The 15,148-nt window shown below is 41.0% G+C and overlaps 2 protein-coding genes across 7 annotated transcripts in view; one reads left to right on the top strand and one right to left on the bottom strand.

Moving 5' to 3' along the window:
- The window catches only part of LOC129722041 (protein charlatan), a 73,948-nt gene that overhangs the window by 46,869 nt on the left and 11,931 nt on the right, over nucleotides 1-15,148 (top strand). For 4 of the 6 annotated variants that reach the window (XM_055675234.1, XM_055675238.1, XM_055675235.1 and 1 more), the window contains exons 2-5: nucleotides 11,356-11,858; nucleotides 12,128-13,126; nucleotides 14,419-14,617; nucleotides 14,708-14,875. In XM_055675234.1, the coding sequence (XP_055531209.1) occupies nucleotides 11,396-11,858; nucleotides 12,128-13,126; nucleotides 14,419-14,617; nucleotides 14,708-14,875 (1,829 nt within the window). In that variant the 5' untranslated portion in view covers nucleotides 11,356-11,395. The remainder of the gene's footprint in view (nucleotides 1-11,355; nucleotides 11,859-12,127; nucleotides 13,127-14,418; nucleotides 14,618-14,707; nucleotides 14,876-15,148) is intronic. The other 2 variants (XM_055675237.1, XM_055675239.1) reach the window with 2 other exon arrangements.
- LOC129722042 (uncharacterized) lies at nucleotides 13,183-14,312 on the bottom strand. The gene is made up of 2 exons (XM_055675240.1): nucleotides 14,228-14,312; nucleotides 13,183-14,171 (listed from the first exon to the last, which is right to left on the bottom strand). The coding sequence occupies exon 2, from the start codon at nucleotides 14,168-14,170 to the stop codon at nucleotides 13,235-13,237; it is 936 nt and encodes a 311-aa protein (XP_055531215.1). The 5' UTR covers nucleotide 14,171; nucleotides 14,228-14,312; the 3' UTR covers nucleotides 13,183-13,234.

A 15,148-nucleotide genomic window follows, 5' to 3' on the forward strand; every position in this document is an offset into this window, starting at 1 on the left:
TACTCCTAATTAATAATTTTTTTAACTTTTTGCCTTTCTCCTAGAAAGGTATAGCGATCACTTGCAAAACCGAAGATATGAAAGTGCTCCAAAGGGCCGAATGGCATATATCACTCGACTCAATTCGACGAGCTGAGCATTTTCTGTATGTACGTATGTGTGTGTGTGCGTGTGTGTGTGTGTGTTTGTGTATGTGCAGATTTTTATTTTCACTCACTTTTCTCAGAGATGGCTGGACCGATTTTAATGAAATTGTATGCAAATGAAAGTTCTAGTTGCCCCATAAGACCCTATTAAATGTCATTGTAATTGGACTTTTATTTTAGAGGTTATGTTTAAAAATGTCAAAATCACGAAACATCAATATCTCAGAAACCACACAACCGATTTCAATAAAATTGGTATCAAATGAACGGGCTATCTGAAAAACCCTTAATTTTTGAATTTTATATAGATTGAACATGTGGTTCAAAAGTTATGAAAAGAAACGTCTTCTGAAGGCTGTTTAATTTCACTCATGTTTCTCAGAGATGGCTGGACCGATTTCCACAAAATCAGTGTCATATGAAAGGTCTAGTTACCCCATAAGACTCTATTGTTTTTTTGCAATCGGATTTTTACTTTGCCTGTTATGTTTAAAAATGTGAAATCTAGCTATGAACAGAAACATGTTCCGAAGAATACATAAACTCACTCACTTTTCTCAGAGATGGCTGAACCGATTTTCACGAAATTAGTGTCAAATGAAAGGTCTAGCTGACTCATAACACCCTATTGAATTTTACTGTAATCGAACTGTCGGAAATCACGAAACTTCATTATCTCAGAAAGTACACAACCGATTTGATCAATAGTATTATCAGATGAACGGGTTAACTGATGAATTATGATTGAACACGTGCTTTCAAAGTTTGGCTGCCCTATACGTTTCCTTTTATTATTATTTATTATTTATTATAATTCATCTGACACGTTATAGTCTTAATGAATAAAAAAACTACTTAAATTTAACAGGTATTAAAAAGGTCTAGCTGATAGAAGTTTCTGTTTATAAATATTCGAGGAACATCCAAAATCGAACAGTTGACTAGTTTTGTTGAAGGTACGGATTATACGGAGGTACGGCAGCAACCATTGCCTGCTGAATTTTTCTTCTACGTTCCAGAGAAGCAATCCCTAACAGATTACAACGGTGTTCGCGCTTCTGCAGTCTCTCAATCCTATCAATCCAAGTTGTCTGGTATGGTGCCCACACTACAGCTGACGACTCCACAATCGATCTTACGCCGAATATAACGATATCAGGCAATGGATATTAGTGAAATCTTTAGACACCTTCATAAGAAATCCTAGCTGACGACTTGCACTGTCAATAATATTGGCTCGATGCGGCCCAAAAGTCAATTTATCATCAAGTAGTACCCCAAGGTCGTTAATTTCATTGACACGAGCAAGAGGTGTACGTCCGATTGTATAAGTGGCTTTTATGGGATTACTACATCGATGAAATGAAATTACAGCACATTTCTGGACACTAATAGTCATTAGGTTTTTTTGACACCAATCCTCAAAAATATCCAACAAATCTTGCAGTCTTTGGCAGTCGGAAAATTTGTCAATGACCATAAATATCTTTAGATCGTCAGCATAGAACAGTTTACATCCTCTTCCAAGACGGGATGCGACATCATTTATGAACAAAGTGAAAAGGAGCGGTCCAAGATTACTCCCTTGAGGAACGCCGGAGGTGTTTGTGAATCGTCGGGATGTGCAGGATCCAAGTTTGACACTCAGGCTTCTACCACTTAGGTACGATTGCAACCATTTAACCAGGTCGTCGGAGACACCCATTCTAGCGAGTTTTTCGAGTAATATTCGATGATCAATTTTATCAAACGCAGCTTTCAAGTCTGTGTATACAGCATCAACCTGCTTCCCGTTCTCAATATGAGCGATACAGTCTGAAGTGAAACAAAGCAAATTAGTTGTCACAGAACGACCAGGATAAAAACCGTGTTGATCACTGGAGATGATGCTTTTTGTGTGAAACAGCAGGTGATCACTTAGAATCATTTCAAATAATTTGGAGCAGGCGCTTGGTGATGTTATACCTCGATAATTACGAACATCTTGTCTGTTTTCTTTTTTATGAATCTGAGCAATATGCGAGTTTTTCCAAAGAGCCGGGAATTTGCCTTGTCGTAAAGACCAATTAAATATTTTTACTAGTGCAGCAAGTTAGCAAGCTCACTGATGCATTTCTTGAATACGACAGCAGGGATACCATCAGGTCCTGGAGCATTGGAGGTTTTCAACCTTTTCGCCGCCTTTAGAAGCGCTTCCTCGGTTATCTCAGGAACGTCAGCCGAAATCATGTTTATTGGGATATCGGAAGCGGCGAGTGCAGCTTCATCAGTAGTAGCAGTAGTTGTGTTGAAAACAGTAGAAAAATGATCAGCAAACAATTCACATTTGATCAATGGGTCCATAGTGGATTTATCATCTAGAAAAACTTTCGCTGGGATTCCATTATTATTCCTTCGCTTTGTTCTAACAAACTGCCAAAAACTCTTTGGGTTTCGCCGCAGATTAATTTGCGTGTTAGTAACGTACTGTTTATATAAGCGAGTATTCAATCTACGGTACAGTTGACTTGCTTGCTTAAAACTGCATCTAGAAAGCGGGGTTCGAATTTTGCGATAGTGACGCTGGCATGCTTTCATTTCCCGCTTTAGTACTTGCAAAGAACGATTCCCCCACGGCGGTTTTCTTGGTTTTCGCTGGACAGGAACATTTGAATTCAACCATTGCAGCAGCACCTCCACAAACCTCGATACGGCATCGTCGACATCAGCCCTACTAAACACACTGTTCCAGTTGTATGCAGCTAGAAAAACTTTCAAGGCATTGAAATCAATGCGCTTAAAATCTAATCGAGGTGTATCGTCATACGAGCATAACGGAATGCCACTAATACCTTTAAGGGTTATATCAAGCGGTGGGTGCGGGGCATCTATTTTGACGAGAGGAACAGCTGCTTCAACAACGATACACTGCTCCAAGTTACAGAAAGCGAGATCGAGAATATTTCCCCAAGGATTGCTGATAATATTATACTGATGCAAGTTCATCGTTGCCATGCAATCTAGTAAAGCAGCACTAGCACTACTGACACCGTCTTGGTTTGTTACCACAGCACAGGCTTCAGTCATTTTCCATGCGATATTTGCTTGATTGAAATCACCACAAACAAGGATGTTATCATCAATCTTAGCTTTGTACAAAAGCAGCATTATTGCAAACATCGGGGGGAATGTATCCTGCAACCAGAAACAAGTCCAACTCCACCAAAGCGACTCGAACAATAATAGTTTCATATTCCTCTGCGCTGTCAATGCATGATGGAGCGTGTTTGCGATGGACAGCGATCAGTACTCCACCGCCAGATCTTTTTTTACTGTTTATCAAGCTCCGATCAGCACGGTAAACTTTATAGTCATCATCAAAAAGTTGTTCAGATGTGATGCTGTCAGTGAGATTAGTTTCGACTAACATAATAGCATCATATTCACAGCTACTGACAGATAACAGTATTTCATCGGTCTTTGTTCGAAGTCCGCGTACATTTTGAAAGTAGAGATTAACTGTCTCCTTCGATTGAGCATCCTCAACAGAACCCGGGCGGTGTCTGGCCATTCCCTGGAAGTGCGATACAATCCGAGCATGTTGTGCGGTCATACTATTTTGAAAATACTCGCCTTCGACGAGGGTGTCGTTAATGCTACCCGTTGCTGACTGTCAGGAACATATCGGGGATCATCTATCTGGAAATTTGGTGCAGGTTGTGTTGCTGTATAGTCTAAGTTATCACAGAGATACTCGCCTTCGACAAGGGCGGAAACACCCTCGCCATCCGCATTAAAAAGCCCTGAGTTGGTTATGGTACATCTACGGTAATTGTCTTCTACATCTAATTTATCAGAGCATCCAAAAATCGGGTTAGGTTGGCTGGCTGAGCAAGTTGTGCGCCGGGCAACTGGCTCCACCAGAAGTAAAGCTGTTTCATTTTCATTTTATTGTAATCAAACTTAAGCAACGTTATGTTTCAATTTGTGAAACAACGAATGTCTATTATCTCAAGTATTACACGATTTATTTGAACATAACTAGTGTCATACAAACCAGTCATCTCTCGCTCGTGATTAAATTGTTCGAAATTAAGAGTCATTTCTTTTATTTCGCTATTTCTTAAGCACTAACATTACGTCGAATTTCATATTTTATACTTTAATTACAACATCAATATTTTAGAATCCAAAGAGTGAATATACCTTTATTGGATTTAAGCATTCATGTAAATCTATTTTTGCAAATAATAAGTTTGAATGAGAAAGGCTGAGTCTGACCGCTAGGTGGATTAATTTAGGTTTTTGTATTTACTTTGGACAATTTAAGATTTCTTGGTTGTTTTGGTCATTGAATTTGTCGACGAATATCGATTGAGACTCCAATATAAAGGAATGTTTGCAGTTTCTCATTTCGCTATTTAGGTTTTTTTTGAGTGCTACTTTCGGAAGTTATGGGGGTGTAGGGTCTCGAATGCTGGATTATAAAAATAGTAAGCTTATCACTACGAAAACAACAGTCTTCATTTAGATCAATACCAATACATGGTTTAACATCGTCTGATGATATCATCAAAATTACTAGTGTTAGCACGTTTTTTTTCCATCAACAACATAATCCATTCGATTAAGGATGATACTCATCCAATCGATTAAGCATGACACGCAGGATAACGCTGGTAAACACAGGTTTTGCCCTAGAGCTCAAACTGAAAAAGAAAGATTATAGCTTTTTGACTCTTCCTGTGAATTTTGGTGCCCCTAGCAAAGATAAACTTTTTTAAAGACTCAAACGAGTTTTCCCGTAAGCAAACTAATAAACAACACACAGGGCGAGCAAATACTATGCGATCTTTTGACACCTGCATTCACTAGTAAAGCAATGCCGATTCGGAGCTCGACCTTCTGTTTTATTATAAACTGACTCCGCAGCCAACTGTAAAGTGTATAGGACAATTGCGGGGCTAGCGCTACGATTCTACTGGCATTAACAGTATTTCCCGAGCCGAACCTACGACGACTGACTTGTTAGGCCAGCATCGTACCTCAAAACCAGCTAGTAGATGCATGTACTAGGGGCACCAAAATTTACAGGAATGGTTAAAAAAATCTAGTCTTTTTGGGGCGCCTTTTTAGCTGTTGGACAACTTTTTTTTTGCTTTTGTCGATCAGTGTAATTGATGATTATTCTCGCGGATATCACTCTCCTGAAGGTGACACGCATGAAAATTATTCTTATACGTGTCACCTCCTGAGAGTAACACACGGTGCGGACCGCCCCCTCCAACCCCAACGTACTACACTAGTGAATAACTTTTTTTACTTTGTTTGATTTCTTTATTTTTTAAAGAAGATTTACTCGAACTTAACAAGCACCCGCTGCTCGTGCATTTTCGTCACACACATCAAACGCGTGCTCTACCTTGGAGTCGCTAGTCTCTATCCGGGTCTCTGCTTAACATTATCTTCCGGCCGCTCATCCACGGGCTACCGGCTACGTGGCCAGCCCACTGTAAACTGCCGTATTTCATCAGCTTAACAATATCCGCGTGTTTGTATACAAAGTACAACTCGTGATTCACGCGCCTGTGTCACACTCAGTAATCTGCGAGCCTCCATGCGAGACGGAGGATGCAATGCGTGAGAGCCTAGTAACTTGGGCTAGAGCGCCGTGCAGTATTCGGGTCTGCAAGAGGCGCTAAAAAGTGCAATTAAGACGAGCAAGAGGGCTAGTTTTAGGGCTAGGCTTTGCGCAATTGCCAATACGAATCCGTAGGGTAACGCCTACATTATCGTAATGGCTAAGACCAAAGGTGTGTAGGCCTCTGCGAAGCGATCACCAGCGATGCTGAAGCATATCATCAAGAGACTTTTTCCACGTTACGTTCCACGTACTTGGCCTCCGGCTGTTCAGTATTACTTCCGACAGAGTTGCCTGGATGACTGCCTCTTCCCGGAGATGTGGAAGCGATAGAGATTGGTCTTACTGCCGAAGGCTAGGAAACCGCCAGGGGACCCATCGGCATATAGGCCTATCTATATGGTGGACACTGTAGACAAGGTGCTTAAGAATTATCCTCAACAAATTTGTGAAATAGAAGGTGTAAACGGTCTGGCAAGTAATCAGTTCGACTTCCGGAAGGGCAGGTGCACTCTGGATGCTATTCTTTCCGTCACCCAGTCGACCGAGGTAGCACCCCAATGTACCCCAATACCCAATACACCCCAATGTGGCCATTCTCGATGACAAGATGACAACAACAATTATCCAATTCGCGAAGGGTAGATAGACGCACCGACTTATTCCGGAGGTATCCAGATGGGTCTATGGAGAAATGAATTTCCATCTGACACAGGTCCTGTACGGAGATACATATACAGGTTCGGGCACACGGGGTCCCCCATGTATCCCATGTGCGTGGGTGCGTGCGGCCTCCGCAGGCGTCTATCAGATAGTCCTGGAACTACAACGTGTGTCGGGTCAACCACCAACGCGCCAGTGGTAGCTAACTGCCAGTCTCTAGTTGTTTAGCTAGAAGATATAAGAGTAAAAAGGGTGCATGAAACAAAAAATCACTTCCCGACGTAATCCCGTTGTTCTGGAAAGATAAGGGCTAGAGGCTGAAGGGGTTTTAGTGGGTTCAGTCAAATTCAACGCCACTATCTTATCTATCTTCTCAGGTGTCTGTAAGCAGATTTTTTCGCAGGATTGCGTTTCCGTTTTTTTTTTTGGCCAACGCATCTCTTGTAAGGCAGTCATCTCTTCATTTGCTTTCGGCAGTTCTCTGGCCAAGACATCCCACGACGGAGCTATCCTCTTGGGTGTAGCTGGCAGACACCGCTTTTCATAGTTCACCCGTTCGTTGCGGATCAGTCGTTGTTTGTCGATACCACGTGAAGGTAGGGATAGAAATTATTAGGCAGAATACTTTGGACTACACTGGAGTCTATTTTATACCAGCTAGTATGACTTATATTGCTGATACGCTCTGCTCAGCTGTTTTCCAACCAAACTTTACCAAAAAAGTGAAGCAATTTAAACATGATTTAGAGCAATGCTGCTGGAATTTCAAAACAGAAGTAAAGCTAAGAAATATTTTGACAATATAATATGTAGTTAACATAATCTCCCAGATGGTCTCGAGGTACGATGCTAGCCTAACAAGCCAGTCGTCGTAGGTTCGAGTCTCGTATCGGGAGAGACTCATAGTGTCAGTAGGATGTTGCGCTAGCCGCGCAATTGTCCTGTACAATTAATAGTCGGCTGCGAAGTCTGTGTATAAATAAACAGAAGGTCAAGTTCCGAATTAGAATGTAGCACCAATGCTTTGCTTTTTTATGTAGTTAACATTCAAAGTACTTCCAAGTATGGTCTAACCGAAAACCTTGATTATTCCAGAAACAAATTCTTCGCAACATTTACAATAGTTTAAGGGGTAATATCTACCAAAAAAAAATTTCGTCATTTTTTCTTTATTGGCTTAAATCATGCTTAAACTATCCTAGAACCAAAATCTACTTCGCCAAGTACTGATCTAAACTCAAAATTCGTTCAAATCCATTTTTACCGAACAACTTTTATGCTCAAAAATAACATTTTTCGTTTATTTTGGCGATGCTTGTTTTTGTTTTTAATTTCAAGGCTTTGTAAACTAGTAGCAGTTACCTATGATCGATATCGTGTTTCAAGTTTGAAGTCGCTGCATCAAGTTTCGACCGTTACAGCGTCTGTACAGCACGTGTTTACTCAATTTCCATTTGTTTAGTCGATCAGCCGTTCTCGTTGTGTACGTTCTTTGTTTGAGTTTTTTGATCCTTTTTACTGTGAGTTATCCTCAAAAGAACTTAAATATGAGTGATAAGTTTGAGTTTTGCGTGGGATCGGACGCCAACTTTGCCGTAATCTCGCAGACGTATGCGACAGCGAGTAAAATTTTCAGTATGAAGCTTTTTCCAAAAACGTTTGTATAATAAGTGTTAGGACGAATGTCAACAATTTGATCTGTGCATAATGCATTAATATAATCACAAAACATTGCCGAACGTATGATTTGTGGAAAAAGGTTTATTAACTGAAGTTATGTTACCAACGTCATTTTGTTGTAGAAACAGCGATTTTATTTTTCCTGTTTCTACAACCGATTGACATACGTCCATCGTAGTATGCGACAAGTCACTAACAAAAATTCTTTTTTCATAATCAGTCAAACAGTCGCGATTTGAGAATACGTTCTCGGAAATGGATTTAATTAGAAATATAATAGCGTTCGTGGCCTCTGCCATCTTCCATGCACACTTCTTCCGTACGAAAATCACGAGTGCGCTTTAAACCAAGCTTCGTGGCCTTAGAGGGCTACAGTATGATCAATGTTTTGTAAATGGTCAACTTCGTGCCGCGGCCAATTTTATTCGAGCAGAGCGTCTTTAGAACCAATGAAAGTGGTACAATTTTTTGCAATATTACCTCGACGAATTTCTCTGCTGATGTCATTCTCCGCAATCACCAGTTAACCTAGGTACACTCACTTGTCAACTACTTTCGATATCATCACCGCTAAGCTGAATCCGTGGTAGGAGATTAACACGGTCTTTTCTAGGGTCGATTGTAGGCTTCTGTACATCATCCCGATTACGGAAATATCCATATTATTCGATAATTTTGGGATGTTCTCCAGAGACCATAATTCGTTATCTTGGTTTTCAAAAAGGCTTAATATCTGGTCTCTGGGTATCTGTCTGGTTCCGGAAATTCTCATATTAGGTGGTATTTGGCCATTTTGTTCTATTATTCAGAAACCAGAAGTTGCCATTTTAGAATTCAAAATAGTTTCTGGGGGCAATTCTTGGCTCCTGGGCATTATTTCGATCATTTTAGGCTGTTTTCCGGAAAAATTGTTTCAAATACGTGTTTCATTTGTACGGAACCCTTCTCTTGCAGAGAAGAGAGAGGTGTCGTAGCATCATAGAGATATTTCCTGTTCCCAAAAACTTCTACATGCCAAATTTGGTTCATTTTGCTTAATTAGTTCTCGGGTCGTTGAATGTAATAAACGCATCGTAAACATAGTTGGGTTGGATTTACGTCGCGTTGAGTAGAAATGGCGGCTACGTCATTTCGTTTTCGTGAATTAATGACGCTATTTTTTACACGTTTGATCAAATTTCGGTGCCTATAGGTCCGATTTGGTGTTTTCTATCATGTAATCGCAAAAAACACAAATCGGACACTTTGGCGCTTACGTCAGTCTGCGAGATTACGGCAGAACCGCGTCAAAGTCACTGAGTGTCGCATGTCTGATACCGCGAAAGAGGGTAGGCGCAGCCTTAGATCAGGTAAAAAAAGGAAGAAAAAGAAGATAAAGCCCAGGAAGGACAACTTTACGGCCCAGAGATAGCTGACTGAAGGTTGAAAAATTATTAGGGCCTTTATTCTTAAGATTTATTATTAGATTTTTATAAGATTTTTTATTCTTAAGATTTATAGCATTTTGAATCTTTAAACGCGTTTTTCTCAAAACCATGTTAGAACTTAAAAAGTTTACAACCGATTGACTTGAAATTTTAGCTTCTTCATAAGATTGTCTAGTGAAGTACACACGATTTTGGCGATTGATTAACAACAACAAAAATTATAAACAATTAAAGTCGATTTTTCTGTCGAAACAGAACTTTTTTTTTTCAAACCGTGCTACACAACAGATTTGAACAATATTGATTTCAAATGAACGGGATAGTTAAGGGTTAACTGATGAATTATGATTGAACACGTGGTTTCAAAGTTTGGCTCCCCCATACGTTCCCTTTTCATTTGATTGTAATCAAACTTAAGCAACCGTTATGTTTTAATTTGTAAAACAACGAAAGTCTATTATCTCAAGTATTACACGACTTATTTGAACATAACTAGTGTCATACAAACGAGTCATCTCTCAAACTTACAAATAACAAACTTCATGAAAATTTGATATACTGTTAAAAAGTTTTGTAAAGAAAAGAAATTCGAAGACTATTCAACACTATAGCTGCTTTGATCAATATATATGGCCTCAACATGATTTAAATGTGGTATCGTATTATTTGAACGTTCCCGGTATCGCTCGTGATTAAATTGTTCGAAATTAAGAGTCATTTCTTATATTTCGCTATTTCTGAAGCACTAACATTACGTCAAATTTCATATTTTATACTTTAATTACAACATCAATATTTTAGAACCCAAAGAGTGAATATACCTTTTTGGATTTAGGCATTCATGTAAATCTATTTTTACAAATAATAAGTTTGAATGAGAGTGGCTGAGTCTGACCGCTAGGTGGATTAATTTAGGTTTATTTAGATATAATGTCTAATTTATAGCGAGAATAAAATATGTGCTCTTAGTTTACAAGACTACTCATACTTCTACTCCTACTCCTCGTGTGAACAAAAAAAGGCAGAGGGATTAAACTCTCCCTTTAAATCTAAATCAAACTGGACACTGTAACAAAACGGTTTGCGAAATTCTGTTGTTTACAACTGGTTCCGCATCGTAGTTTCACTTATACGCCCTTTCATTACATCAGGCACTTTGGGGATACCCGGTAGAACATAAGCAGGCAACCAGCCACCCACAAATAGAAACCTGTAGCATGTACCGTGCAGGGACAAAATAGTTGCATATCTCACATTCCACCTGCCACTCGACCGAATCTAGCGCTAACGCTGCTGACTAGGGAGGGCGATTTTTTCATCACAGTATGAGTGCTCCATCCGTTCAGTCACCAAAAGCCGTGCCCTGTCTGATAGTGATGATAATGCCGACGATATTGTTGGTGGAGGATGATGGAGCTGTCATCGGCAGAAACCTCCCGAGCTGCTGGGGCGTGAGCTTTCAACGTGGCGGCGTTGGGTGGCATTCCACGTGGGTTTTGTGTTTATTTAGCAGTGGCATAGGACATGTTTTGTTGGGGGATAATGTACATGAGCAAGGAGCTCCACGCTGAACCCCCAAGCTGGATGGGTGTTTTGTGAAAGTTGTGAATGAAAATACCCCATGCCAATGAAATGAGAAAGATAATGTTTTCCGCCTCGTATTAACGCTTGCAAATGACCTTTACCGGAAGTGGGACCACAACAAACGATGAAATATTTTTTGTGTGGGTACACAAGCCGTATTATTTAGAAATGTTGTTGATTCCAAGCTTTGAAGAGTACCTAATTAATTCAGCATTATCTTTTTTTGCTTTTCCAGATAACTGCCAGCTTGGTCATTAAATAAAAACAAGCGTGCGATGACCACGCTAATTCCAACGTCTCAACCCACTGGGGTTGAGGCGTACGAGGACATGTTCAAAGAAATAACACGTAAATTATACGGAGAAGAATCCGCACATGGTCTCTACCCGCACAACACCCAGGTGGTACAGGTAGCCCAGCTGGGCTCTGGGGCTCCAGCGGCACCGGAGGGTGGGGAACGTTCTTTCACCACTCTTGTGTCGGACCGCAGTCTAACACAAATCGACTACGAAACCACAACAGTGAGTGATCAACAGCAGCAAGGCGTTGCGGGTCAACAAGGACAACCACAGCAGCAACCGCCGGGTGGCAGTTTTAAAACAGAGGATCACCTAACGACGGCGTTCGGACTAGCTGCCCTCATGCAAAATGGTTTTCCACCACCAGGTGCCATACTAAACCCGGTTAACTTTCCAGTTAGCACAGCAACGAAAACGAGCACAAGTGAGTTTGAACTAGGTACCCAATTAGAATACATTGAAGTATCGGAACTATACATTGTGCTTATTCTACGAGGGTAGTTCCAGAAGTTTTTTGCCTAACATAACATCTTTCCCAGTGAGGATCGAACACCATCTATAAGTTAGGCAAAAGTATTCGTGGACTACCATCGTTGATTTGTACTTTTGTTTGGAATAATTTTGATACATAGTCTATGGTGTTGTTAATTTATCGCAAAAAAATTATTGATAGAATACTGATTGGGAACATTTTCATCTTTTCTATAGATATTACAGCTGCCAACACATCTGACGACCGTTGGCAGCAAACTCAGCAGCAAGCTGCCCCACAGGAGCAGCCCGGTGACCAAATTTGGAACACGGGCAAACATTCCTCGTCGACATCATTCTTGCAAAAACCGTTCAAAAAACCCAAAGTGGAACCACAGGATATTTCTCCCACTACAAACGGTACCAGTACACTAAACATTCCCCAAGCTGGGACGGATAAGAAAAGTAACTTCTCCGCGGCAGCAGCCGTCGGAGCAGCCACCGGCAAACGCTATAGTTGTACTTCTTGTCCATATACGACTGATCGTCGGGATCTATTTACACGTCACGAAAACATTCACAAAGAGGAGAAACCATTCCACTGCTACGCGTGTCTCAAGCAATTCAACCGAGCAGATCACGTGAAAAAACATTTCCTTAGAATGCATCGCGATATGGAGTATGAAATCGCCAAGACTAGGCGAACGGTTAGTACGAAAAGCTACTACAACAACGGTACCACCAGTAGCAATAGCAATGTTGCAACGGTCTCCGCCCCTACTCCCGCTCCCGTGGTTTCTCAGCCACAAACCATTCAAGCCAACACACTGAACATTCCGCAGGCTGCTTTCCCAACACAGATTACTATTCCATCTCACCATGTGACCATTGAACATTCCACCGTTAATACCTCTACAATTAATCACACCATCACGACACTGAACGGCGCTCTAAATCATGTCACACAACTTCAAAACCAGCAGCAGCAAGCACCAGCAACACTGCAACACCAACAACAACCTCAACAAACGGCACAAATAATCGTGGCTCCCCCGATAGTTGCCATTAAGCAGGAGAAAGGAAGTGCCATCGTTACGAACAACAATAACAGTATGAACAACAACATCAACAGCAGCAGCACCACCAACAACAACAACAACATGGTTGATGAAAAACCGTTCGCCAAAAAAGGCAAGAGCGAGAAACGTTTCACCTGCTGCTACTGTCCGTGGTCCGGTGAGTATTCTAGAATATTAGGCTATTGTTTCAAGAGCATTGCATTGATCAGTTCATGACAACATTTACTTTATCTCTGTATGAGTAACGCAAATCAAATTCACACTTCTATTTTTTCCCCTTACACTGGGGATTACGAGTACAGGATGGTTTCTTCTTGCGCTTCTTACCGCAGCAGCCAACACGTGATGAATTCCGTTCAATCGGTTCCTGCTTCAGAGTTGGTGCATCACTTGCGCACGCACTGCACCCAATCCCTCCAGCGCCACAGGCCGTATTTCTTTTGTCAAAATGCTTACACTGCTTTAAAGGACAGTTGCAAGTTGTCTTGCGCTGGGTACGAGCTCCACCATTGGCACAAGATGAGCTGGGACCAGCCACGTTGCTCGCAAATTTGTCGTGCCCATGAAGTGGACACTGGCCCTTGTTGCAGTTGTCGTAGAGAACACGATCACTAGCTGCCATACGCATCAAAACTTCACTAGAAGTGTCGTTTATACCCGAATGCTTTAGCAAAATCTGCTCTATGAGAGTTTCAGATTCTTGCGATGATCGTGGAGTCTCCTGGTGTTTTGACAATTCACAAGCGTTGCTTGGGCAGCTGGCAACAGTGTTATGGGAATTTCTACTTGGAAAGGAGTGAGCCGATTTAGCTTGATAATGGGTTTCATCTGTAACCATTAGTCGTGGGATAAACGGAACTGATTGCGTTCCCACACATTTTACCGAAAACGATTCATTTTCTTGATGCACCGCGAAGGAAGTTTGTTGTCCCCTGGTATTGCAGTTGCATTGGTGGGTTGATAATGTTTCATGATCAAAGCTAGTCGAAGGGGAGACGGATGTCGTTTCCTGTTGGTAAATTTGCAGCTTTCGTTTCAGATCTGCAACAAGCTTGCGCAATCGTTCCTTATCTGGATAGTTTGAATGTTCATAATATTTGCTGCAAATTTTATTTATGTTACAATCCGAGTAGTCACGGGACGTCACAATTTCTCGCGATAGTTGGTACAGAAATTTTGACAGATCACGTTCGGCATCCATTCTGTGAAGTATATTTTCTTAATGAAAATAATTTAAATAACATTTTTGAAAACTAACCAAAAAGAAATTTCTTTTGTTAGTAGGATTTCAAAAATTTTTTGATCGGAATTCCATCTTTAGATGAGTGACATTTAAAATATCGCTAAACAGAACTCTTACACTTCGGTAGCCTACTTGGACTTACTTATCGAAGACAATAATAGAAACTAACAGAATATTTTTTCTGTCTCTTCTGAACACTTCAACAGGTGCCGACAACTGGGGCCTCAAACGCCACCTAAACACCCACACGAAACCGTTTGTCTGCATGCTGTGCGACTACAAGGCGGCACGCTCGGAACGCCTCGCGACGCACGTCTTCAAGGTACACAACAAGAAAGCCTGCAACAAGTGTAACTATTTCGCGGAGGATCAAGCACAACTGAACACACACCAGCTGGAAGCCCAGTAAGTACCTACCTGATTTGTTTTGTTAAGCTTACTAACTTCGTAAGGAAAAACGAATTCTAATTGTTGAAAATTTGTACAAAATATTAGCCCCAATGATTCGACCGCTAAGCCTCCGAAAGTTACCGGTGGAAGTACGAACGACACCCCCGCGGGTGGAGCCACTTCCGCTAGTGTAACGGGGAACGTTTTACGGAATTTAGGCAATACACTCGTCCCGAATAATCTGCATGGAAACACGAGTGGGAACTCGTTCGGGTGAGCAGATTTTTGTCGCTGCACTGTTCTAGTAGTTGCTAGTACTTTCCCAGATCACTTCCACATTTTTTCCGATTCTTTGGTTATAATTATTATGTTACTCGTGTTCGAATTGAACTGTGCAACTTGTTTGGTTTCGTAGTTTAGCTACCGCCTTGATTTGTTACCGTTCTTGGTGTAATTTCCAGGTCTGTCCTTGTTTCGAAATTATTTTCTTTGATCGAGTGTGTCTCCTGCCAACCTCTAACCAAATTAATAATTTAAAGAAACGGT

Source organism: Wyeomyia smithii, chromosome 2 (genome assembly GCF_029784165.1).
Source record: "Wyeomyia smithii strain HCP4-BCI-WySm-NY-G18 chromosome 2, ASM2978416v1, whole genome shotgun sequence".
NCBI lineage: Eukaryota > Metazoa > Arthropoda > Insecta > Diptera > Culicidae > Wyeomyia > Wyeomyia smithii.